The sequence below is a fragment of the Corvus moneduloides genome, chromosome 16, assembly GCF_009650955.1.
Source record: "Corvus moneduloides isolate bCorMon1 chromosome 16, bCorMon1.pri, whole genome shotgun sequence".
In the NCBI taxonomy this organism is placed as follows: domain Eukaryota; kingdom Metazoa; phylum Chordata; class Aves; order Passeriformes; family Corvidae; genus Corvus; species Corvus moneduloides.
Window position 1 is genome coordinate 8,145,719 of NC_045491.1, and position 25,175 is coordinate 8,170,893.

At 52.8% G+C, this 25,175-nt stretch overlaps 3 protein-coding genes across 3 annotated transcripts in view; 1 reads left to right on the forward strand and 2 right to left on the reverse strand.

Moving 5' to 3' along the window:
• On the reverse strand, positions 1–12,118 carry TOP3A (DNA topoisomerase III alpha). The gene is given in 22 exon segments (XM_032125416.1): positions 1–910; positions 2,299–3,020; positions 3,265–3,387; positions 3,666–3,809; positions 4,263–4,428; positions 4,509–4,622; positions 4,959–5,088; positions 5,258–5,443; positions 5,607–5,814; positions 5,934–6,016; positions 6,131–6,205; positions 6,339–6,439; positions 6,653–6,823; positions 7,321–7,464; positions 7,737–7,845; positions 8,368–8,443; positions 9,069–9,142; positions 9,692–9,751; positions 11,159–11,405; positions 11,730–11,797; positions 11,799–11,845; positions 11,848–12,118. Coding segments are annotated over 22 exon segments (3,393 nt in total). The 5' UTR covers positions 12,014–12,118; the 3' UTR covers positions 1–731.
• On the forward strand, positions 12,109–21,304 carry SMCR8 (SMCR8-C9orf72 complex subunit). The gene is made up of 2 exons (XM_032125417.1): positions 12,109–14,550; positions 16,530–21,304. Exons 1-2 carry the CDS (start codon positions 12,206–12,208, stop codon positions 16,981–16,983), a joined length of 2,799 nt encoding a protein of 932 aa, XP_031981308.1. The 5' UTR covers positions 12,109–12,205; the 3' UTR covers positions 16,984–21,304.
• Positions 21,222–25,175, reverse strand: part of SHMT1 (serine hydroxymethyltransferase 1) — a 5,761-nt gene continuing 1,807 nt past the window's right edge. The window contains exons 4-12 of the mRNA XM_032125418.1: positions 24,777–24,892; positions 24,527–24,687; positions 24,277–24,358; positions 23,816–24,028; positions 23,454–23,570; positions 22,992–23,114; positions 22,677–22,793; positions 22,451–22,561; positions 21,222–22,031 (exon numbers count right to left, since the gene is read on the reverse strand). Of these exons, the coding sequence (XP_031981309.1) occupies positions 21,862–22,031; positions 22,451–22,561; positions 22,677–22,793; positions 22,992–23,114; positions 23,454–23,570; positions 23,816–24,028; positions 24,277–24,358; positions 24,527–24,687; positions 24,777–24,892 (1,210 nt within the window). The 3' untranslated portion in view covers positions 21,222–21,861. The remainder of the gene's footprint in view (positions 22,032–22,450; positions 22,562–22,676; positions 22,794–22,991; positions 23,115–23,453; positions 23,571–23,815; positions 24,029–24,276; positions 24,359–24,526; positions 24,688–24,776; positions 24,893–25,175) is intronic.

Genomic DNA, 25,175 nt, shown 5'->3' on the forward strand with positions numbered 1-25,175 from the left:
TCAAATTTAAAATTTAAATAATATTTTAATAAGAAACTTAGTAGTTTGACAAAAATAACTTTCATCAGCTAGCAGCATTACAAAGGCATGTCTCAAAGTTTGAGGAAGAACTTGCCTTCAAATTCAGCGACCATCTAAAATGAAGGTTTTTCCTGAGCACTGCAGCTGAGCTCCTCCCAGGGCAAGCACCAGATCCAGCTCCTCTACACCTGACCCTCCTTCACTAGCAGGGACAACGCAGGTAAGGGTGACAAAAAAGGAGGAATGTTGCTCAGGTAACATCAACTTAGAAGGGAACTTAAATTCCACACTGTGGAAAGCCAGGGACTGAGCAGAGCTCAGCAGCCCTGGTGTCTGTCCTGGTGGCCCTGATCCAGCTCTTCCCTGTATGGAAAGGGCAGGAACAACCACCAGGATGGTGCAGGGGGACAATCCAGCACAGTTTTGTCCATAGACTCAGCTTCCAAGTGCTTCCTTGAAATGTTCAGACTATCTCAATCTGCTCAGCAGAAGAGCAGCTGGAAACAAAAGCTGGTAGTGGAACCACTTTCCCAAGCTGGTTGAACCCTTGCTGTAACAAATGGCATCCCTTGGCAGGAGCAGCCTGCAATCAGCCCTTCCAAAAAGCACTCAAGGGACTTGTTTCCAGAGTCCAGTTCCTTGTGGCAGAGGTTGCTCCTGCAACAGTTCACAACCCCAGTCCTTCCAGGCTCTCATAGCTCCATCCCAGCTCAGTGGTTCTGAGGGCAGGTTTTCCTTGTGTGCCCAGGCTGGTGGCAGACGCTGCAGGTCCGTGGTTTCTTGGCAGCAGATCCTGAGGAGAGACTGCCTGGTCTCTTGGCCTTGCTTCCCAACCCTCTGGAGTATCCATTGCTGCCGAAGTGGTTCAAAGAGTCATCTCCAGAAGGGCCTAGAGATAAACAACTTGAATTTACAGATCTTTGAAAACATAAATAGGTGACAAACACAAGGTAAATTCAAAATAGCAGATGAAGGATTCTCAGATTATTCCTGAACCTACAGTTGCTTCAGACTTGTCTGAACAGTGAAATGTTACCCATTTGTCTTGCAGCATTAGAGACATATGGGAACAGCACAGGGAAAGCTGATCTGCCTGCTGGCATACCCTGGTCTGCAGCTGGAGCAGAAACAAAACATGGCAGAGAAGAACTTGGGGTTTAAGTAGTTTTGAAAACTTGATTTTACCCCTTTAGGCCCAAATGTCTGAGGAGGAGGAGGATCTCTCACAAGACCACATATCTCCCTCTGTACCTGGTTATGTCTCTTTTTTGTCAGCTCTCTCTCTTTTGCATCCTTATTTTGTCATTATTTTTGTTTTCAGCAAGTTTCCACACTCAATTTCATCTCTGATCAAAGCTCCAGCATGACTTGCCCTTTCCCTGCACCCCTAAACTAGGGCAGAGGGAGCAGCACAGTTTCCCTGTGGAAACTGGATTTCTGGCATGCCAGAATGGGGTTAGAGATGTCCAGAAGTGGTGCCACGGCTCCAACTCTGGACCAAGTCAGTAACAGCTCTCATAAAGCTGAGCACTGTAATTTGGGAAGACAAATTCCCAAACAGACTGTTGGAAAGAGTGCTGGGCTTTATCCAACAAGTCATGGACAGACAGAGGATGAAGTTTACTGCACATAGAAGCCACGCATCCTGCTTGGATGTGTGCTGTGGGGATGTATGCTGCCAGCACTTGGAAAGGTAAGCCAGACTTTGTTGTTAAGAGCAACATCTGAAGCGCTGTAAAGCTGCTGACAGATGTTTTGAAGACAAACCTGACATCTGTTAAATGTATGGACCTCTGGAGATCAGCCAGTTCAACCCCCCTGCCAAGGCAAGGTCACCTGGAGCAGGTGACACAGGAACGTGTCCAGGTGGGTTTGAATGTGTTCAGAGAGGGAGACTCCATCACCTCCTTGGGCAGCTCTTCCAGAGCTCTGCCACCTTTAATGTAAAGAAGTTCTTCCTCATGTTGATGTCAAGCTTGTAGTGTTTTAGTTCCTGGCCATTGCTCCTCATCCTGTTGCTGAGCACCACAAAAAAAAGTCTGGCACCATCCTCTCAGCACCCACCTTTGAGATATTTATATGCATTAGAGATCCCCTCTCAGTCTTTTCTTCTCTAGACTAAACAGGCCCAGCTCCCTCAGTCTTTCCTCATCAGAGAGATGCTCCAGACCCTGCATCATCTTTGTGGCCTCCACTGGACCCTCTCCAGCAGCTCCTTGTTTTGTTCAGCTTAAGAAGAGCCTCCAGCCCTTGTGCCTCCCCCCAGCCCGGCCATACCTGGTGCCACGTTCTCATCTGCCCACTGGAAGAAGCCGCACTGCTGCTCGCGGGGCTTGGGGCAGGTGTGGAACTGCCGCCCCTTGTTGGGCCCGTCCTTCTGCACGGTGCGTGTCACGGCAGGCTGGTCACAATTGCACACTGCGCCACCTCCAGCATCCCGGCTGCTGCTTCCCAAGGGCTCTCTCCCTCCTCCTGGGCGCTGGAATCCCGCTGCGGCTCTTCCAGCGGTGGGCTGGAGCTGCGTGGAGCTGCGGGGAGCTGCGGTGCCTCCATCCTGTGGCTGCTCGTCAGCCCAGAGGAAGAAGTTGCAGGTGCTGGAGCTGCACTTGTAGAACTGGCGGCCGCGGTTGGGGCCGTCCTTGCGCACAGTCAGCAGCAGCGCCTCGCTCCCGCAGTTGCACACCACGGCATTCCCATCGTCTGGAGCGACTGGAGGAGCAGCCCTGGGGGTCCTGGAGGAGTTGATGGAGAGCAGGTGTCCCCGTGCCGGGTTTGAGGTCCCCCTGGCTTGCCTGCTCTCACTGCTGGCTCTGTTCAGGGAGTGGTTGGCCTGCAGGTGATGCCCGGGCTGGGTGGTGGACAATGCAGGTTGCGATGATCTGTGCAAGTACTTAAGGTCCAAGAGCTCTCTCAGCATCTCATCGCAGCCTCCAATGCAGCCAACGAACTCCAGAGGCATCACAGGGGGAACGCTGCCTTTCTTGAATTTAAATTTCAGTCTGCAAGGAAAGGAAGAGTCAAAGTCTCCCAGTTTCTCATCAACAGACCTCAATTTAAACTTGAATTTTTATTTATTGTTTTGATTCTGCTATATGGAGACCAGTTTCCCCAACCCCTCTTCTTTCCATCCCCAAGCCAAGTGCTACTCCAGCTTTCCGAGCCTGGAATGGAAAATGGTTGTCCAGCCTAGCCCATGGAAGTCTCTGCCCCAGTGTCCAACAGGGAATAACTGGCATGACCCACCTGTGGACTGGATGGGGTTTACACACATCACAGACGCTCTCATCCCTGGTCACATCCAGCACGAAGTCAGGGAACCAGACTGCAGTTTTACAGGCTGGATAGCCCATGCAGCTGAGGTAGAACCTGCCGTGGGACAAAGGCACTGGATGAGGAAAAGGCAAAGTCAAGACAGTCAGGGATCCATTCCTGTGTCTTCTCAGCCGTCAGAAATTGTCAAAACTGCAATTTTTAAGGGCAAATACCCACTTGACAAGAGGTTCAGCTGAGTCCACACAGCTCATGTAGCTGGTGGAGTCAGCAAGCTGCAGCCCAAGGTTTCCAAGCTTTTACCAAAGGAGGTAAATGAATGCCTGGAGAAACACAAACCAACACAGGAGGCTACAAGAGGGAAGGTCACCAACCCGCCATTCTTCCTGGTCTTCAGGACCATGTCACTGTTGCACTGGGGACACTTCCGAACAGAAACAGGCGTTTCTGGGTATACCTCATCCTGCTCTGGAATTTCTGCAGCTTCTCCAAAATACTGAGCCAGGGCCTGGTCCAACCTGTGAAGAAATGAGCAGAGCATCCTGTGTGTCCCTGCAAGGAGCAATCAGGTGCTGCAGTGACTCAGAGCCTGCTGCCCCCCACACAGCCCCTCTGAGCTTCTCCACGAGTACACTGACTCAGCGCCACATTTCTGGAACAGGAAAGGTGTGGGTACAACATGAGAGGTCAGTGCATGCTGCCATCCCCAAATTTAATCTTAACTGCTCATCGTGGTTTAAACCCTTAGCTGTCAGGAACTCCTGACAGCGTGCCAGGCTGCGAGTCATCCTTTCCCATGCAAGTGCCTATACACAGGGGGCAGAGCTCCAGGGAAACAGTGTGACAGGATCCCTCATTCCAGGGAAACAGTGTGACAAGGCCCCTCACTCCAGGCTGAGCTTCAGATGAGCAGCCAGCAGCTCCCAGCAGAGCAAAGCAAAAGGAAGAGGGAGGGCAAAGGCAGGACTCACTTGTTGGCTCTGGCCACAGCTTCAATGAAGACTTGCTTGTACTTTTGGACCTGCTGGTGCAACACTACAGATTTGTCTTTCTTCCCCTCACAGATCAGTTTTAGATCAGCCTCCAGCTCAGCTCGAAGGTCAGGCTTGGACATCTCGTAGCCCATGGAATCATAGCCTGAGGAATATATGGAATGGTAAGCGAAAGGAAGGAGCAGGTAAAGGACCCTGCCATCTTTGTAAGGGCTCTTCCCTCACCTTCCACCAGCCCCATGCCCAGGTGGCCGGGCAGGAAGCGCTGATCTGCTGTAAGCCCCACGTACATCCGCGTCTTGATCGTCTCGATGTGCTCGGCATGGGTGGCATCAGTCCCTGGAAGCAGAGAGATATCAGTCAAATCAAGGGCCAAGGAGTGATTTCCCCTGTGCCCAGGGACAAGGACACAACTTATGGTGAGGAGCAGCACTGCCCTGGTGCCCCACTGGCACTGAGGCCAGCAAGCTGCTGGTGGCACACCCTGAACATGAAACTGCCCATCTCCCTGGGTACTGGAGGTGCTCTGCAGGCTCCTGAGGATGTTTGGACTTTGCCCTCTATATCCCTTTATTATGCACATTTAAGTGATTTCTTATCTGCAGCAACATTTGGAGAATTCCCTGGGGAGAACTCCCTCTGCCAAGAGCGAGAGGCCACGCTGCCCACACTGACCAATGCCGTGTTTTTCCATGAGAGCAATGAGATCTGCTTCTGTGAGGAGCAAGGGAGGACTGGTTTCCCCATCCACCATCTCCACCGTGGTGGGCTGAAAGCGAGACCCCTTCTGATACAGCGGGATAACCTGAAGGGAAGGAGAATCTCTTTGAAAATGCTTCCTGGTCCATTCACTCAGGACAAAGGCTCTGAGTGAAACGGCCAGAAATGGTCAAAAGATGTTTTTCAGAGAGGTCTGAAGTTGGCAGTGAAGGGCTACTTCAGCCTCTCCCACTTATGTCACTCAAGGGGATTACCTTATCACTCCACTTGTCGTAAGGATACACTTCCAGGTAATTTCGGGCCAGGATCATGAGTCCTTGAGCAATGAATTGCTCGTTGGCAATGTCGATCTCCACGGTTGTTTCCTGTCCTTTGGCATCTTGAGAGCAGCAAGCCAAGAAGTGGCGCACGATGAATTCGTAGAGTCTCTGCTCATTGCCCTGAGATCGAACAGTGGGAAGGGTCAGTGTCCTCCCAGGTTAACAAGACATCACAAAATCAGTGGGAACTCAGGTGAGGATTTTCTGCTAATGACCATGTTAAGACTTTTATCTTTATTTATCAAGCAACACAATCCATCCAGCTCCCTCTGGTTATACCCACCTGCAGGTTGCTGGTGTATTTTGTGGGGTGAATGGGAGGGTGAGCCTGATCGGATTTGGTTCCACTCCGAGGGGTTGGCCCACCCTGATCCAAAATCCTCTGTGCAAACTCTCCCCAGTTTGGGTCCTGTGTTTGCTGTTCTACCAAGGCAGAGAGGTTCAGCTCCTTGGGGAAAATATTGGTCTCGGTTCGGGGGTAACTAATGAACCTTAGGAAGAAAGACAGGAGAGCACTTTGAGAATTGCTCCAAGAAGCTTCCCATTTTGGACAAAAGGCCATTTACTTTTAAAAGAATTAAGTTTACCAAGCCAAGTCTTGCTTTCTTACCCTTTAGTATAGAGTTTTTCTGCTAATGTCATCGTTTCCTTTGCATTTATTTTCAGTTTGCGGGAAGCCAATTTTTCCAGTTCCTGCATTGGGAAGAGCCAGAAAACCCAAAAGTATTAGTGGATAATTCAGAGCAGTGAGTAAAACATCTGTTCAAAGTTCTTTTCAGAGAAATTCTTCCCAGAGTTCAAACATACCACAGTGTCCAGGGGCAGGGGCCTCCATTTGCTCTTTGGCTTGCTCACAACATCAACAACAGTCGCTACTGGATCCTAAACACAGTAAACAAAACCCACATCTCCTTTAGGAGTTTACACAAACTGTTCTTTAAAAGTCTTGAACAAGACAGATACAGGGAATGTTTGGCTGAATCTGGATTATGCAACTATTTACAAGCTTTCCTACCTCCATACACATCTGGTAAAGGACCAGGCACGCTGTGTGATTGAAGAGCCGGTTCCTCTTCCAGTTGAAGACCACACTGCCATCTTCATGGTTGTGGGTCACTGTGATGGACAACAGAGCTGGCTGATAGAGGAGCCACAAAATGGAAATACCACAAAGGCACTTGGAAACCTTCCAGCTCTGCTCAGTGGTCACGGCAGAGGAAGAGGAAACCACCTCTGCCGCATTTGGTGTTTGTTGCTCCAATGTTTTTCCTTTCTATCCACATCAAACCCTCCAAGATGGAGCACAGGGCTGTGTTTCCCCAAACATACCCTTAATTTTGAAGAAGGCTTCAGGAACAAAGGCCTGGATGGCTTTGAAGCGTTCAACTACAAATCCCAGTGTTGGGAACTGGCAGCTGCCGTAGCTGATGAGCTGATCTGCTAAAATATCAGGGAAGATCTTCCGCAGCCTCAGAGTCTGGAATCTGGTGAAGGCAGCACCTGAGGAAACAGAATGGGCACCAGAACTGAATAGTACAATGTTGAATGATAATCACAGCACTTCAGATCCTTTTAATAATCTGAGCATTAATTTTACTCTGTTTAATACTCAGTTGAAGAAGCTTGTCAGTATTGCACGAACTATAAACTTAATATTTGCTTAAAGGAGAGATTTCCTCATTTCAGGAAGAATTTCTTCACAGAAAGGGCTGTTAAACATTGGAATGGACTGCCCAGGGAGGTGGTGGAGTCACCATCCCTAGAGATGTTCACAAAACAACTGGCTGTGGCACTCAGTGCTCTGGTCTGGTTTACAAGGAGGGGACTGTCACAGGTTGGACTCAGTCTTGGTGTTGATGATCCTCTGATTCAAAGAGCACATTTCCCGTAAAACACAAAATGTCATTTAGTTGTATCTGATCTAAAAATCAGGTTTATGACACTACAGAGAGCATTTCTGCCTTGTGTTGAGGTTGCAGTAACAGATGTTCACGTACCTATCCTGAGGTCCAGCTCCTGCCTGACGTCGACGGCATCGCTCGTTTTTTGGTCGGGCTGGGTGAGGTTCTCGCAGGCTGATCTGACAGCATGAAGTGTGATCTCGGAGAAGCGGGCTCGGAAAACCTGGAGGTTTGGCTTTACTGCCAGATACACACAGAAGAGAAATCAGAGTGACTCAAACACCAATGGAAAGGAGCAATTAATAAACAGCTATTGTTGAGAGAGTGTGCTGTCAACTGATTCTACAGCTTTCCAACAGCTGGATGCATTTCTGATCTATCAGAGCCACATATTGATCAGAATTAGCCAGCATTTAACCTGGACACAATAAAATTGAGAGTTTTCCTCTGCTAAAGGAGTTGTTGAACCATCAGAACATTAAAACTCAGACTGATGAAGATGCTCTACACACCAGCTCTGCACACATGGATGATCTCAAAGCCGATGTTCTCTCCTTCTCGATCACAGTCAGTCCAGATCACCAGGGCTTGGCACTGCTGGATTTCTCGTTCAAGGGTTCTCTGAGAGGAGAAAAACAACACAAGGAGAACATTCCAGGCTGCTTGCTTTGTCATTTAATTTCAGAATGACTCACTGAACACGAAACGCAACGTGTATCCATGGAGATGGGTTGTTGCAATAACATCTTGTTATTGTGTGTCTCAGGAGATCAGGCAGCTTTCAAAAGATTTGAGTCATTTATTTACATCTAATTCTGTTAAAAGCTTGGCTTGGAGTGAGATGTACCACAATCTGTTTTCTAAAAATGTCTTTTTCTATAAAACTGAGACACAATCACCGATTCCACCTTGTTGGAAAAAAACATTTCTATTTTTAGCTTTAGCACTACTTGTACATGAGAAGAAGAGTTTCAATGTCACAAATGAACAGCATATATAGTCCTAGGAAATGTAGGAGGAATCTGCTAAACTGCAGAAATTTGAATGTTAAGGACAAAGATAAGATCATCCTTCTGTCTGGGACAATATTTGTTTAACCAACCCCTGAGCTCAGTTTCAAGGAAAGTCTTAACCATGATGTACCTTGATATCCAGGTAATTTTCAGGGCAATACTTCTCAATTTCAGCATCAAAAAGAGCTAAAGGGTTGCAGCTATGCCTGGAAAACAGAGGACAAACATGTGTGCATCACATAAACTAAAACACACATTTGTGAGACACTAACTGGTGCTCTCCAAGTACTGGAATTAACGTATTTTATTACAGGCCTCGTCTCAGACAATGCAGAGCTCACATGAAATGCTGAGTAACATTTAAAAGCAACAGAATGAAAAATCAGCCAGAGAAAACAGCAAATCTGGAAGGCAACAAGCAGCTTCTCCTATTTGAAGCCCAGAGAACAAAAGGAGGTAAGGCAGAGAAAGAACCTTGCTTCCCAGAACAGCTCCTAGCTGAACAAAGAACACATAACCATCCCATTTTGGAATCAGTTTAATTCCCTGCGTTGATGTATTTTAACCAGTATTACATCTTTAGGATTTTTTAGCACTCTGAAGACAGGAATTTGAAACAATATTTTGGCTGTTTCGTATAAAATTTGGAACTTATCACCCTGCTCTGAGTTAGAGTCCCTCCCTGCCCCCTTGTCTTTGAGGTTGCCGTGTCCCAAGGCTGTGTGAAGGAGGTGCTTGCAGTGTTGAGGATGAGAGCAGGAGGTGACAGGCCCTTCTTGTGAAGGGCAAGAGGTGACAAAGCCCTTCCTGCCAGGGGCATGAGGTACCAACCATTTGCGAAATGGCATGATAAAATCATGAGCCAGTAAATGTCCTGACACGGATGTCATCACCATGGTAACGTTCTGCAAGAGACAGAGCAAGGAAATTAGTGCCTATCACTCACCAAAAACTACCCACAGCCCCCAAATCTCCCTTGGGTTCTCAATTTACATTATTAGTGACACCTTTCTCCTGTTAATCATGGAATGGTTTGGGTTGGGAGGGACCTTAAAGCCCATTCACTGCCACCTCCTGCCATGGGCAGGGACACCTTCCACTATCCCAGGTTGCTCCAAGCCCCATCCAACCTGGCCTGGGACACTTCCAGGGATGGGGCAGCCATAACTAATACATCATAACAAGCTCTATCCATGGCCTTATCCTCAGTTTTTGTAGGAAGCTCCCAATTCTAAACAGCAATGTGGTTTTGACTGACATAAAACCAGAAAGCTGAAAGATTTAGAGCAACAAAACAGGTGGCTGAGCCAAGAAAACAACATCTGACTTTTCCTCATCTCTGGGCAGAACATCCCCATGGCTGGAGCTGTGTTTTGTAACTCCTGACAAATGGCTTTTATTAATTAGTATTTGTACTTCATTAATCCAGCAGCAGATTGAGAGAAAACTCTTACCTGGCCAAACATCTGGTAGTCGTATTCATAGATCTTGTTGAACTTGGAAAACCCTTCTCTCTGGAAGGAAAAGAATTCCTGAGTTTCTGGCTTTTAACAGAAAACAAACTCTTAATTTTTTTTTAATTAATTTTTTAACAAGAAACAAATCCATCCCATCTCGCTTTATCCACACTGGGATGGAGGCACAGGGCAAAGGAAAACCAGGTACTGGAGCTAACAGGAATTGCAGCAAGGGGATGGAAATCTCCTGTACCATTTATGGAGACACTGAAACGGTGATTTCCAAGGTAAGAGGATTTTAAACCATTCCTGAGGGTGATTCCACGGTTATCTCCCCATGGATAATGAAGAACTGATTTGTTTAATGGGGCTGGCCAGTGTTCAGGAACTCCTGACAAACACCTGTCCTGTTCCAAGTGACAAGTAGTGTCCCCAGGGTTACCTCCCACCTAAATGGGACTCATGGAAGTTTCTAGATTCTGTATTTGCTGCTTTTTTTACAGAAGCAGGATGATTTCTTCATTGGGACTGTCAGCGCCCAGGTTCTCAATAACACCTTTTATTCAAATAAAGGAGGTTGGAGCCATGTGGGGGTCAGCCTTTTTTCCCAGGTAACAAGTGACAAGATGAGAGGAAAGAGCCTCAGGCTGTGCCAGGGAAGGTTTAGGTTGGACATCAGGAAGAACTTCTTCATGGAAAGGGTTATCAAGCATTGGAACTGCCCAGGGAAATTTGGAGGCACCACCGCTGGAGGTATTCAGGGAGTGACTGGAAACGGCACTCAGTTCTCTGGGCTGGGTGACAAGGTGGGGATTGGTCACAGGTTGGTCTTGATGATCTCAGGGGTCTTTTCCAACCTCAACGATTCTCTGATTCTGGTCTAGAAGCACCTTCTAGTTCCTAAGTTTGGAAACAGCAGGTGATTATGCAAACTGTTAACGGTCACAACCCAGAGCAGCAGGGAGGAGAGATCTTTCAATTCCTCTTCTCCAAACCATAGCCTGTTTTTGCTTTATTGGTGAACTCCAGCAAACCCTGACGCTGATGCTGCAGAAGTGGTGCTTTTGGATAGGAAAATGCATGCCAATGGGTGGTGTCAGTTTCTGAAGCCTCTGTCACACGCTGCTAATCCAGGAACGACCCAGAGGGCCCTCACCATGGAGCTCAGTGCCTGGGGAAGGCAGCCTGGGCAGAGGGAGCTCCCACTGGACTTAAACCACAAGGATTTGAGACTCCCAAATACATTTGGGCAAGTGGTGTTCGTCCACAGAACAAAGCCATTCTTGTACCCTCGTGTGTTCAGAGACACAAACAGTGCCAAGTGTGGCACGTGCTGACGTGAAGTGTCCATGCCAAGCTCTGCCAAGAGTGCTGGGGCTGCCGCACATGCCATGGACCCTCCCCAGCCAGCTAAGCCACTCCTGTCCGTGTACCAGGGAGCAGCACCATGTGGGGTGTTCCTACCCGCCGCATCCTGCTGTTGGAGAGCAGGTCAGCGATCCCTCGGGCAGCATCGTTCTTCTCCGCCACGCACAGCACCTTGCGGATCCTCTGCAGCGCCAAGTCCTCGGCGGCCCGCGAGAAGAAGCGCCAGGGCTGGGGCAGCATCCTGCCCCTGGTAAACAGCCGCACGTAGAGGTTCATCACAGGAGGTAAAGCCAGCTCCCGCGGGGACAGGGCATGCTGCTGCTCCGCGTCCCGGGGCCGGATCCTGCCGGCATGGAGAGAGATGGTTGATGTCACCGCTCGGCCGCTCAGCCTTTAACCAGCCACGCCGGGAGGCTCAGGGCAGCCCCCCCCGGCGCCGCACGGGGATGGAGAAGGCGTCACCCTCCTCCGGACACAGCTGTCGGGGGGTCCCGCATCCTGTCCCTCGGCCCTCTCCTGCCCTGCAGGGGCTGCCCTCTCCCCCTACGGCCGGGGCAGCGCAGCCCCCTCGCCACCCCTGATCCCCCCGGGCTGTCCCTCAGCTGGGGCAGCCCCCTCCCTCTCCCTTCCCCTTCCCTTCCCTCTTTTCCCCCCGTTCCTCCCTCACCGGCCGATCTCCCGCGCTCTCCTGTCGCTCCCCCTTACCGTCACGTCCTGCCGTAAAGCGCAGCCGCGGCTGCGGCACAGAACTACAACTTCCAAGATGCCCCGCGGCGTCCCCTGTGTCCCCTCCCGCCGCGGCCCCGCCTCGATTTTCCCGCCGCCGCTGGGCCCGTCCCAGGATCGGTAACGACAAAGGGCGACGACGGTAAAAATAAACAACTCCAGCTGAGGAAGAGGAGGAGGCGGTGGCCTCGCTTCCTGCCGGCGGGGTCGGAGGCCGCGCGTCATGTGACTCCAAGATGGCTGCGGGGCCGTGAGGAGGCGGCGGCTCCGGCCATGGAGGCGGCGTGAGGGGGACACGGGGCTGCGGCTGCGGCGGGGCCGGGCCGGGGCTGCTCCGGTGCCTCCCGCGGGGCCCGGCGGTGGCGGGGGGACCGGGGGCGCGTCGCTGCTCCATGTCGGTCCCGTCCTGCGGGAAATATGATCAGCGCCCCTGACGTGGTGGCCTTCACCAGGGAGGAGGAGCTGGAGGATGATCTGTACCGCGAGCCGCCCCTGCCCGAGGAGTACTCGGTGCCGCTGTTCCCTTTCGCCGGCCAGGGCGCCAACCCCTGGGCCAAGGTCGCCGGCTCCAAGTTCACCCGGGACTTCATCCTCATCTCCGAGTTCTCGGAGCAAGTGGGGCCCCAGCCCCTCCTGACCATCCCCGATGACGCCAAAGTGTCGGGCACCTTCGATCTCAATTATTTTTCCCTGCGGATCATGTCTGTGGATTACCAGGCATCCTTTGTGGGGCACCCTCCCGGCTCTGCCTACCCGAAGCTGAACTTTGTGGAGGATTCCAAGGTGGTGCTGGGAGACTCCAAGGAAGGGGCGTTTGCCTACGTGCACCACTTGACCCTGTATGACCTGGAAGCCAGGGGCTTTGTGAGGCCCTTCTGCATGGCCTATATTTCTGCTGACGAGCACAAAATCATGCAGCAGTTTCAGGAACTCTCTGCCGAGTTCTCCAAAGCCTCTGAATGCCTGAAGACGGGGAACCGGAAAGCTTTTGCCAACGAACTGGAAAAGAAACTGAAAGATCTTGACTACACCAGGACTGTCCTGCACAACGAGACTGAGCAACAGAAGAAAGCCAACGACAAGGGGTATTACACAACCCAGGCCATTGAGAAGGCCAACGAGCTGGCCAGCGTAGAAAAGTCAATCATCGAGCATCAAGACCTGCTGAGGCAAATCCGGTCATATCCCTACAGGAAGCTGAAGGAGTCTGAATTTCACCCCTATGAGCCAGAGTGTGCCCTGGACCAGGCTGACGTGGATGGCGCTCAGGACCCAACTGCCTCTGATCCTGCTGAGCCTGGTGAAACTCACCTTTACACCCACATGCCATCCTACACCCCCAAGCTCATCAAAGCCAAGTCTGCCAAGTGCTTTGACAAGAAGCTGAAGACACTGAAGGAACTCTGTGATGTTTATTTTTTCACCCAGACCCTTGACCAGTTGCACCATATCGAGAGGACTTTTCGAGGTGATGTGTGTTACCTCCTGACAGAGCAGATCAGCCGGGCTCTCCTAAAGCAGCAGAGTGTCACCAACTTCCTCTTTGAGGATGTGTCTTTCCTAGATGAAAAACCTCCTGAAAAACAGTACAGAGGCTGCCAGGGGCTCGGCCAGGATGCCATAGATGAAAAGTGTTCAGAAGAGTCCCTTGCTCCTAAAGTGGTCATCAGCCTGGGCTCCTACAAGTCCAGTGTGGAGTGTGTGCCCATCAAGATGGAGCAGGAAATGGAGGACTCTGAAGAACCCAAAATGTCTGAGTCCGTGATGTCTGAGCATCAGGAGAACCTGGACTATCTGGATGCAGATATCAAAGGCAGCATCAGTAGCGGGGAGAGCATCGAGGTGCTGGGAACGGAGAAGTCGGGATCTGGGCTGACAAAATCAGAGAGCCAGGCCAGCCTGCCCGTCATTCCCAGCCCCCAGGCGGGCCGGAGCAAGGTGGGCAGCCGGCGCACAGTCAGCGAGGACAGCATCGAGGTGCTCAGCACGTGTCCCTCCGAGTCCCTCATCCCAGAGGATTTCAAAGCGAGCTACCCAAGTGCCATTAACGAGGAGCCCTACGTGGATGACGACGAGGGAGGCCTTCGCTTCACCCCGAGACTGAACCCGGATGTCGACGATGGGCAGGACGACGTCTCAAAGCAGGAAAGCTTAGTGCAGGTGGATGCTGCCTGTTGTATCGGGAAGGAGAGTCCCAACTTCCTGGAGCCCCTGCCTGAGCTGGGGCAGAAGCCGTGCGAGGAGGACGGGGTGGTGCGGATCCCCCCGCAGCCGTACCGGGCGGCCGAGCAGGGGCTGCGTGGGGGCTTCCCCTCCCACGATGGCCTCTCGGGGGGGCTCCTGCCCTATGAGCTCGACTCACACTACCTGACAGGCAGCAGGGAGGTCAGTAAGAGCAGCCTGGACGAGTGCTCAGACTCCATGAGCTACATCAGCAGCGCCGCCTCCACGTGCTCCGACAGGACCCCCTCTCCCGCCCATCTGGCCTGTGCCACCGGGGAAAGGCACAGAAAGAGGGCTGGGCAGAACGCGCTGCGGTTCATCCGCCAGTACCCCTTCGCCCACCCCGCCATCTACTCCCTGCTCAGCGGGAGGACCCTGGTGGTGCTGGGGGAGGACGAGGCCATGGTCAAGAAGCTCGTGACGGCGCTCTCCATCTTCGTGCCCAACTGCGGTGTGTATGCCAAGCCCGTGAAGCACTGGGTTACTTCCCCTCTGCACTTGGTGGATTTCCAGAAGTGGAAGTTGATCGGACTCCAGAGGTAAATCCCAGGATCTGTTTGCTTTAATAGAGTCGAGGTGTGTGGTAAGAAGTTCATCTCAGAGGGCAATGGGTGTGCAGGGGAGGTCTCTTAATTACTGGCACAGCTACCACGGATTTCTGCTGGTGGGATTTATTTTGGAAAAGGGGTAGATTTGCATCTCTGCATCCAGCCTCACTGAGAGTTAATGTTTAAAACATCTGCTGGGCACTTGCTGCCTGCCTTAGGTGAGTTCCTTGGCCAGGAGGTTTCCTTCTGGTTTAGGTCTTTGCCTGGCAAAGCAGAGAACAAACACCAGAGTCCCACTGTGTTCCTGGATGATGTGATACAAGTGTTTGTGGAGTCTGTGTGCTCTGCTTTGCCATCTCCTACTGGAACTCTTCTCACATTTCTGGAATTTTAGGGTCAATGGTGCTGTGCTGGGGGGAGGGTTTTTCCTTGTGGAGCCTGTTGAAGAGGTGATGATATCTGTATGTCAGAATTGGAGTGCAGCACCTCGGGCTGTGCTGGTGAGGAAGAAAGGCCCCTGGAGCTGTGCAGGTGCAGTGTTGGGATTGTAGGAAACCTCTGCTTAGGGTGTGGACTGTCCCAAAAACAAGTGCCCCTTCCCAACACCCAGTCCTGAACTGTGGTTTCACAGCTCATATTAGCAAAGAGTGTTTGCTCAGCTCAAGGGCCCTGCCCTTGTTGATGTTATGAACAGGATTTTTTTGTGTGTTCCAGGATGTGTTCTGTGCTTTGGGTGCAGGTATGGCAGGGAATGGCCATTGCTGTCACCAGCGTGGAAAACATGAGTCAGAATAGCTCCTGCAGGAGTGCTTGGAAACAGCAGGAAAATTAAAACACAGAAACCTGCTTTCTGAGCTGCAAAGTATTGTATTGCTGGGGGATGTGGATGGTGAAATTACCCAAAACTGTGAGTTTGCTCTCATTCCTATGCTCGTGAGGCAGGATGACAGCTCTGCTAACAGCTGCTCACAAGCTCTCTATCTGTCAGTGAGGTTTTTAAAAGCCCCAAGTGTGTACTCATTGCTCAATGTTTGCGGTTAGATGCAATTTTTATAAACAGAAAACTTTATTTAAGAACTGTCTGTAACGTGTGTCAGTCATTTCAGCTCTCCTCCGTGGAATGTTAATTAAGTGTTGAGTTTAATGTGGGTGCTCTCCACAAACCATTTGTATGAGGGCTCTGGGAAGGGACTTAGATGCTAAACTATTTATTCTAGTAAGGATCCTGTGTCTCCTAAGGCCAGGTGCTGCCTGGGCACAGGGACAGCCCCTACACCAGTTGGAGCTCCCAGTTTGAGGCTGGGAGCCATATCTCAGCCCAGCAGCTGTCACCACAAAGAATGGAGGAGCTGAAGCGTAAGCTCATAATTTGCATTTCAATAACATTAGGTTAAGCTTGGTAGGTAATTGTATCTGCTGTGGGTTTGCACCTGAGTGCACCTGAATGACAAATAGCCAGGGAATGTTGTGGGTTAAGGATGGTTCTCCCTTTCAGGAAATGCAGAAGGTTCTGCATCACGCTGGGCTTCGACCACGTCAGAGCAGCTCCCTCCCAAAGCAATTTGGGGGGAACATGGAGCTCTTGGAAAGGGGGGACTGCTTTGGGTTTCTGAGTCACATCGAGAAGCTTCCAGCTGCTGCATGATGTGTCTGCTCACCAGAGGTGTCCTATCACTCCCTCTCCATGTCCCTGAAGGAGAAAGCTGACCTGAAGTGTGGTGGTTTATGCTGTAGCATGCACAATACTGATCAGGGCATGTGGGGATCCAGGATATCGAGGTTTCTTTGGGATCTGGCAGGCTGGAGAGCCTATTTGTCCCCTCTCTTCCGTGGAAGGCTTTATTCACCCACAGAGGTCTTGCACCAGCTCATCAGCTAGAGGGAAAATACACGGGATAGAGGGCACAGACACACCCTGCTGCTTAACTATTGGCTCCCCTCCAGCCGTGTCCTCTCTCTTGCTGTTCCAGGACAGTGTCCCCTGCTGGGGTGAACGTGCTGCATGCCCTGAGCCGGTACAGCCGCTACCTGAGCATCCTGGACGCCGACAGCAAGACCCTGCGCTGCCCCCTCTACAAGGGCACCGTGGTGGCCCGGCTGGCTGACCACCGCACGCAGATCAAGCGCGGCAGCACCTACTACATGCACGTCCAAAGTATCCTCACCCAGCTGTGTTCTAAAGCCTTCCTCTTCACCTTCTGCCATCATTTGCACCTTCCCATCAGCGAAAGGGAACCGGAGGAATCCGTTGTGAATCGCAGGATTAACTTCCTAAAGCTCCAACTGGGCCTTGCCAATGAAGATATCAAAATCGTGCAGTACTTGGCTGAGCTGCTGAAGCTGCACTACATTCAGGAACCGGGGCAGGGGGGGAACCCCCTGCTCAGATTTGACTATGTTCCCAGCTTTTTGTACAAGATCTAGCCTTGCACAGGCTGTGTGCCCGCGTGCTCAGAGTCTGACAGAGCTCATCCGTGCTTGACATTGCCGCTCTCTGCAGTAGCTCTCACCCATCGGGAAGGGGCCCAGGTGTTTGTGTCTCTGCTCCGCAGGAATCCAGGTCTGCGGGAGCGGATTTCTGGGTGTCCCCTGTAGCCAAAAGCGTAGATGTTCCATCACATAAACCATCGGGCACACTGTAAATGTCAGAAGGGGCACTGTTAACTTTTAAAGTGGATCATGGCAGCATCCCAGGGGGGTTATGGCATGGAGGGAGGTGGGCTGTCTTGGGGATCAATACTGACTAGTGTGCAGCCCCCCAAACAGCACAGTGCTCTGCACGCTTCTGCCAGAACCCTGAGCACTGTCTGTCCCTTCCATAGAGCCAGGGCTGTGACCAGAGGTGTAAAGGCCATGTCAAGTTTTTTATCCACTGGTGTGTCTGTCCTGTGAGTGTAGCTCAGAGCACCCTGCCAGGGCGGCAGCTCATGGGTCTGTTGCAGCCACAGTGGATGGTGTCCCTTCCTGCACTTCCTGAGTTTCTTGGCCCTTCCCAGGACAGGTTGTCCCTGGGTGAGTGGGAGCACAGCAGAGGCACACATGCTTCTCTCCAGAAAGGGTTTGCCAGTTTCTCCCAGTTTTGTTAAAATCAGGAAGGTGGAAGCACTCCCTAACGCTGGCAAGCCCCGAGCCGCTGTGAATGTAGAGCACTGTGCCTTGTTCATTTGTCACGTCCGATTTGCTGGGCGGCCTCTGAGCAGGTTGGAGTGAGACTGGGAATCCTCAAAGAGTGTCAGGTCAGGGCTGGCTTTTTAAAGACAGAAGGGAACTGAAGGAGGGTGAGGACCCTATTTTTAGGTGCTTTTTGTGATGGGGAAACGATGCGATTCAGCTGGAGCCATGCTGTGAGACTGCAGGGTGTTACCACAGGCTGCCTGGCTGGTGAGGTATGAGTGCTCAGGAGAGATTGGGGATGAATGTACTAGATTCCATGTTGTATCCGTAATAGTTTAGTTTATTTTTTTTGTTGGGGAGTTGGTGTTTGTGCTTTGTGGTAAAACAGGGCTGGCGTCACTGCGTGCTGCTCCTGGCTGAGCCATTGTCGCGTCTCGACTACCTCTCCTGGGGCTCCTGGGTGGCTCTGGATGGGGCAGAACTGCTGCTCTCTGAGCCTGGGTACTGAGAACTTTTCTTTTCAAAGCTTCTATGCCATAAAGGATGTATCGCCAACGTGGTGACACTCCCAGATCGTTCCTGTCAGTGCCGAAAGCTTTGTGCCTGGGCGCAGCGCTTCCCTCTGGAGTCTCATAGGTGATACTGGGCCCGGGCTGCTCTGCCTGGTGTCATGTGGCAGTAGCAGCTCCTGAGGTACTTCTAAGTAAGAAAAGTCTTGCTGGGAAAGATAATCTTGGTTTTAATTCTTTTTAATGCTGATTATGGGGTAAGAACAGCTGAGATCGTACAAGAGCTGATCTGTTCTTTGGTTTGTTGGTTTTTTTTAAACTTCTGTTTATGGTGATAATGTAAGGCAGCTTTGGAGATGAATGTGATCTTCCTTCTGAGCCTGGGAAGTTTCTGTGTACAGCCTGGGGTTCCCTAGTGTGGCTTAGACCCCACGGAGACTTGCTGTGAGACCTGCACTGCTCCAAAACCATGTCCTGCAGGCAGGGAGGCTCCTTGGGGAGGCTGTCATTTTGCACCAGCATCTGTGCCTCAGGATCGTGCCGCCTCCTTCTCTCCCCTGGAAAAGGCTCTCTGGGGTAGAAACCAACAGGGCAGAAAGGCTGTTTTTAAGGTTATTGCTGTCTGTGGTGGCTCAGCCAAGTTGGCCTCGTGGTACTTTCCAGAGAGATTTCCTGGGTAGGGGGTTGCTTGTGATGGTGTTTTGAGGTTGTGGTTGGAAGCAGTTTGTTGTGGCCTTTGCTGAAGGTGAGCGGGATCTCTCTGGGGCTGCTCACCTTTGCCACGTGTTCAAAGCCTTTTCCTGTCCTGCCTGTGCCCTCCTGTCTCATGTGAACTGAGTCTGCTGGTGAAAGGCCTCCATGTCCATCAAATTGGCTGCTTCCTGAAGTGACTCAAGGTGCCCCCTGGTTGATTCATGCGCACCCAAACTTCCACACTAAAGCTGAGGTGAGATTCCCTGGGGGAAGAGGCATCTGAGTAAATGAGTAATGCAGGTGACACCAGGCAGATGAAAGCTCCCAGCATCCTGCTCTGGAGCAGTGCTCAAAACAGGAGCTTGTTTCCTGCTGAAAAACAACCTAGTGCTGTTTGGGTTTAAGGAGGGAGGGAGGGAGAGACTTTTTTCCTGCTGACTCACTCACGTCTTCCTCCAGCGCGGAGTGGGAGAGATGATTAGTGGTAGCTCATCTTAGTCACAGTGGTCTCTACCTGTGGTGTTCAGCTGTGCTCATAAAATGATAAATAACTCACTTCTTGCTCCCTCTGTCCAACCTGGAGTATCTGATATTCAAGGCCGTGTTGAGCAATACTTGCACTACCACCTGTATGACCTGCTTCACCTCTCTACCACAAAGCAGCTCTGACTGGGGAGGATGCCCCGGGGGCTTGGCTGAAACATCACCCAACAGGAGCTCTGGGATTGTCTGCAACTGGGAGCTGTGGAGAAACACGCCCTCAAGTGCTTGTCCTCCTCTCAGCAGTGTAACCTCTGAACTTGGACTGCAAAGGGGGAGTTAACACCAGGCTGTGGCACCTTGGTGTATTTGGAGCCCAACCTGCCCTCTCTGCTTGTGGTGGCAGAAACTGGGGGGATTCCGAGAACAGCTGGTGTTTGGGAGCTGAATTCCTCTTTCCTCTGTAATTTCTCTGTCTTTGTTCTTCTGCTCCTGTACAGTACAGATCCCTGTATTGGCACTTTAGGACTTTCCCCCGTCTCTGCTGTGGTACCTCACCAGTTTCTGATATTCAGACTAACAGCAAGCCACAACCTTTGCACTGATAGCTCCTGCCATGAGTTCTGGCACGTGTGTCGTTGTCTTGCCTGAGCCATCCTTTCACCAGGAGCAGGGTGGGATCCTGGCAGTGGTAGTGCCATCCTCACCAGCCTCTCAGCTGCCAGAGCCAGCGGTGCCCTGCATGGCCATCTCCTGCTTCTGTGAGTGCTCCCAGCCCAGCATGTCCCCGCTCCTGCACGGCCACGCCGGCTCCCTCCTCGCCGCCAGGGAGAGGAGGTGTTTGACCTGACCGAGAATTCATCAGTGCAGAAGCCTCCCCCGGCCAGGAGGGAGGGCTCCCATTTCTCACTCCTCCTCTTCCTAAGTGCCAGCCCCTGCTCTGCTCTCCACTAACCCGCCGCTTCCAGCTCCCACCCCAGGAGGGTCAGCCATAGCTGTAGGTGATCTTAACCCTACACAGGTTTCATTTCTCAGAGAACAGTGCTCAGATTTCCTTTCATCTGATAGCAATCACTTCTGAGCAGCTCCACAGCTGCCTTGCCTTGGCAGGGAGGAGCTGCCTGTACTCTAGCAATATTCACCGTGGTGGGAGGGTGGGAGAGGCACTCCAGGGGTGGGAGCTGATGGCTCCGTGCTCCCAGGCCAGTTCTTTGGGTTTTATTGAGCATGAGGGTCCTAAGCCCCCTGGTCTGGTGGTGGGGGACAGCCCACATTGCAGATTTCGGGAGCTGGGCAGGACCCGGGGCTTGTAGCAGCACTGTGAGAAGGCTCTTGTCACAGGGTGTGAGGGAATTCAGGGAGCTGCCCAGGCTGCAGAACACCTGCCCCAGAGCCCAATGTCAGAGTACCAAACTGCACCCCGATGTTGGAGGGGCCACAAACCCCCCCCCCCCCACTGCTCCCCTAGACAGAGTTAACTGGAAGGCAGAAGCAGGGTACCCGGTCCTGCCGGTGGCACGCCCGCGGGCACGGGGATGGGGCTGGGCTCGGAGCTGCCTCTGAGGGCTGCCAGGAGGCTCTGATGAATTCTCACCTTACTTTAAAAGCACTGTATCCTATTCCTGCATGTTGAGTTCTGTGTGTGTGCCTGTGCGTGCCGAATGCTTGCGTCAGTAGTTAGGGTGAGTGTGACCGGGAGAAATCCAAGAAGCATGTCTTAGTGTCGTGCTGTAAATGTTACTGCACAAGAGTTTAACAGATGTTAACACCAAATGACTAGTCTGAGAAATGTACTTTTAAAAAAAAAAATATTTATTTGGGTTCAGATATTTTTGAAATACAAAAAAAAAAAAAAAATTGGTCGTATTTTTTAAAGCTTATAATTCTTGTCATACATTGTGGTTAAATTCTTAATTTTACCGTGCTTATTAAAAAATGGTTCAACCTAAGCTTTGTGCCAAGGGGTCTGAGAAAATACTGGAGGATCTGGTTAGGATGGGATGGTGATCCCAGGAGGGATGTTTGGGACAAGGCTTGGCCTGTGGAGGTGGCAAGGCACATAGGATGAAGGGGAATCTTTGAGGCTGAAACCAGGGGAACTTCTAGTCACTGTGAGGTCTCTTGTGTATGCAGCTGGAGCCCCTGTCCCTCACACTGCCATGGGACAATGGCATGTGGACAGACCAGCCTAAATCTCATCTGCTGCTCTACAGCCAGCAGGAACTGGATGGCACCTGGCCATGAGGTGAGGGTGACCTGGTGCTCGGTCCCAGTGGTGACACACTGGTGAAGGGCGGGTGTCCTCATGGGGGTTGTACTCAGGGGGGCCCCCGTGCACCACATGGGAGGGGAAAGGGGAGTAAGAGCCAAAGGAGGAGCTGCTGCTGCAGTTCCAGCAGGGAAGTGCTGGGAGAAGGCACTGGGTGTTGGTCTCAGGCTGGGGATGTGAGTGTGCCACGATCCTGGGTACTCCCGTGGCTCTGGAAGCAGGCATGGCTGTGTCCCCTTACAGGACAGGCAGCCCCGGGAGTGGGAACGTGGCTGCGAAGGCTTCTACCTCTTCCTTCAGTGCCTTCAGCTCCCCACAGTATTTTGGCTCCTCCAGTTTGTCCTTGAATTCCTTCAGTGTGGCCTTGGGGCTCATGTCCTTCTGCACGCGCAGAGCCAGCTCGATCCCTGCCAGGATGGAAGATGTCTTGGTCAGCCCTCGCAACTACTGCATCCCACAGCTCTCCCAGCCCTGCTGCTCCCTGGGACACAGTCCTGCTCCCTCCCTCCCTCCCATCTGAGGGACTTGCTGCCCTGGGAAACAAAGTTGGAACTCCTGAGGACAACGGGGAGAAAACTGCAAGAGGGACAGGCTTTCAGCCTGCTGCCTTTGCAGTGGGGAGAGTTTGGCTGGTCCCAGCTGTGGCCAGATGTCTGCACCCACATCCAGATGTGCAGGCAGGGTTGGTTATTCCTCATTTCTGGGTGTGCTCCCTTGCCAGCTGTGGGGATGGCTCCAGCATGGCTCAGCTGGTGCCTCCTCACCCGGGGGAGCTGCCCTGGCCCAGGCTGGTGCTGAGGCCTGGCCCCACACGCCCCCGACTCACCTCTGTGGATGTACTGGGCCACCTTGCGGAAATCGTCCTGCCGGAAGCCGCGGGAGGTGAGAGCTGGCGTCCCGAACCGGAGGCCACTGGGGCGCAGGGCGCTGACATCACCTGCACCAACACAAGGCACACGTGACCAAGCCTGGCACCAAAACCACCACCTGTGGGATTTCAGCCTGGCTTCCGGAGCAGAGCAGGAGCCGGCAGGGCTTGTGGGATCCCTCACCGGGGCATGTGTTCTTGTTGCAGGCGATGGAGCAGAGCTCCAGCACCCGCTCGGCCCGGCCGCCGTCTGTGCCTCTGCTGCGCAGATCCACGAGGATCAGGTGGTTGTCAGAGCCCCCTGCAAAGAGAGGGATTTGGTGGGGATGTGGGACTGGGGAATGCTGCTCCTACAGGAAACTTCAGCAAAAAAAAGACTTGAGATTTAACCAGGGCTGAGGAATTGCACCAACACAGCCCTGCCCGTGGTGGTCCATGAAGCACTGCCCTGGTCAGACCCCAGAGTCAGCCCCATCCCACTGCTAAGACGTGTCCTCACCTGTGACGATGTCGTAGCCCATCTCCATCAGTGCGGTCGAGAGCGCCTTGCAGTTGGCCACCACCTGCTGCTGGTAAGCCTTGAACTCGGGCGTCATGGCCTGACGCAGCGCCACGGCGATCCCTGCGGACGGAGGCAGGCCAGGGTCAGTTTTGGGGGGCTCCCACCAGCAGAGCTGGAGATGCATGGCACTGCCAGCAGAAGCCATCCTGGAGCCAAACTAACGAACGGACTGATCCTTCCTTTCCCCAGCCAGCTTGGCAGCATCACCATGAGCCAAAACACAGGATAGGACAGGCTTGGTCACCCCTTGGGCACTGCTGGATCAACCAGCTGCCTTTTGCCACAGCGTCCCAAGGCTGTGAGCCCTGCAGGGCAGCTGGAGCCTCCTGTGCTGCTGCCAGGACACCTTTACCAGCTCCCTCTGCCATGCTGGAGCTGGCAGCCAGCCCAGTTGTGTACCTGCAATGGCGTGGTTGTGTGGGCCTCCCTGCAGCCCCGGGAACACCGCCTGGTTAATGAGGCTCTCCAGGTTGTAGAGGGTCTCCTTGCCTGTCTTGGGGTCCACGCTGCGGGTGCCTGCAGGAGAGGGAGGACATGGTCACGAGGCAGCACAACCACCTTCTCCCACGAGCTGCTTTCATCCCTTGGCTGCGCAGAGCGGGGCTGGTTGGTGGTTGCTCCTCTTCAAATGTGAGCCAGGGTTAGCCCAGGGAGGCTCCCCAGACGCTCCCAGGATCTTTTTGCCCTCCCTCCTTCCCAGTTAGAGCAGGAAGGAGCATTAACTTGCAGCATTTCCCCAGCACCAGAGCCAGGTCGGGCACCTTTTCGGTAGAAGATCATGCCGGCCCTGCAGCCCCGCAGGGTCTTGTGGGTGGTGGTGGAGACGATGTCGCAGTGGTCGAAGGGCGAGGGCACCACGCCAGCGGCCACCAGCCCACTGATGTGGGCCATGTCGGCCATCAGATAAGCCCCGTTGTTGTCAGCGATCTTCCGCATGCGGGCGTAGTCCAGGTTCCGCGAGTAGCAGCTGACACCTGCAGAGAGGGGCGATGAGAGGGGACAGGAGCAGATGTGCCTGGACCCTGGGACAGCCCCAGGATGAGGCTTGCAGTGCAGACAGCCCAGCTGGGGACAGAACACAAGCTCCTTCCAGGGTGGTTGTGTTGGAAGTTTCCTCCTGGCTCTGCAGCATCCATGGACTTAAAGGAGTGCTGCTGGCTTCAGGGAGCCACCCCCACCCAGGCTGTGCCACCAGGGAGGTCGGTGCAGGTGTGATCCTTACCTGCTATGATCAGCTTGGGGTGGAAGAGCCGGGCATTCTCCTCCAGCTGGTCATAGTCAATGTAACCAGTCTTGGGGTTGACCTGGGAGAGGAAGAGGAGGGTTCAGCCACCTCACTGTGGTGAAGGTCAGCTGCAGTGCTATCCTGCAGGAGGGGCTGTTGGCAGCCTGACGCTGGTACTTCTAACTTTAAGAGGCACCAACACTTATGATAACCATGTCCTGGCTCTGGCTGGAGCAGCTATCTGTACCTTGTAGGGCATGGACTCGAAGAAGACAGAGGTGGCAGAGATCTTCTTCTTGTCCGTCATGAACCCATGGGTGAGGTGGCCACCATCGGGCAGGTCCAGCCCCATGATCCTGCCGTGGGGCTCCACCAGGGCTGTGTACACCGCAAAGTTTGCGGGTGACCCTGCAGAGAGAGCACACTGGGCTGGTTATGAATGCTGGGGCACACAGAGGCCTGGGCAACTGGCCTGGCTCTCCTGAGCACTCCAATACCTGAGTAGGGCTGGACATTGACTCCCCACTTCTGGGGGTCGAGCTGGTAGGCCTGCAGGGCTCGCTTCTGGCACAGCCTTTCCAGCTCATCCACAAACTCTGTCCCGCCATAGTACCTGCAGTAAAGGACAGGGTAAAACCAAATTCATTACTCAGAACAGACCCAGGCTGGGGAGGAACTGGGCTGATGCCCTGTTTGTGCAGCCACAGCAGATGTGACCCTGCTGAGAGTGTCCCATGTGTGGCCAAGGACAGAGGCTGAGAAGGTCAGATCCTGTCCTGGAAAAGCTTGATTGCCAGCATAAGGACATCACTTCCTTCCCAGAGGTGAGGCCTGGCAGGATGGGGGGTTCCTCTCCCACCCTGTGAGGGTTTGGCTTGGTGGGACTTGTCCCAGCC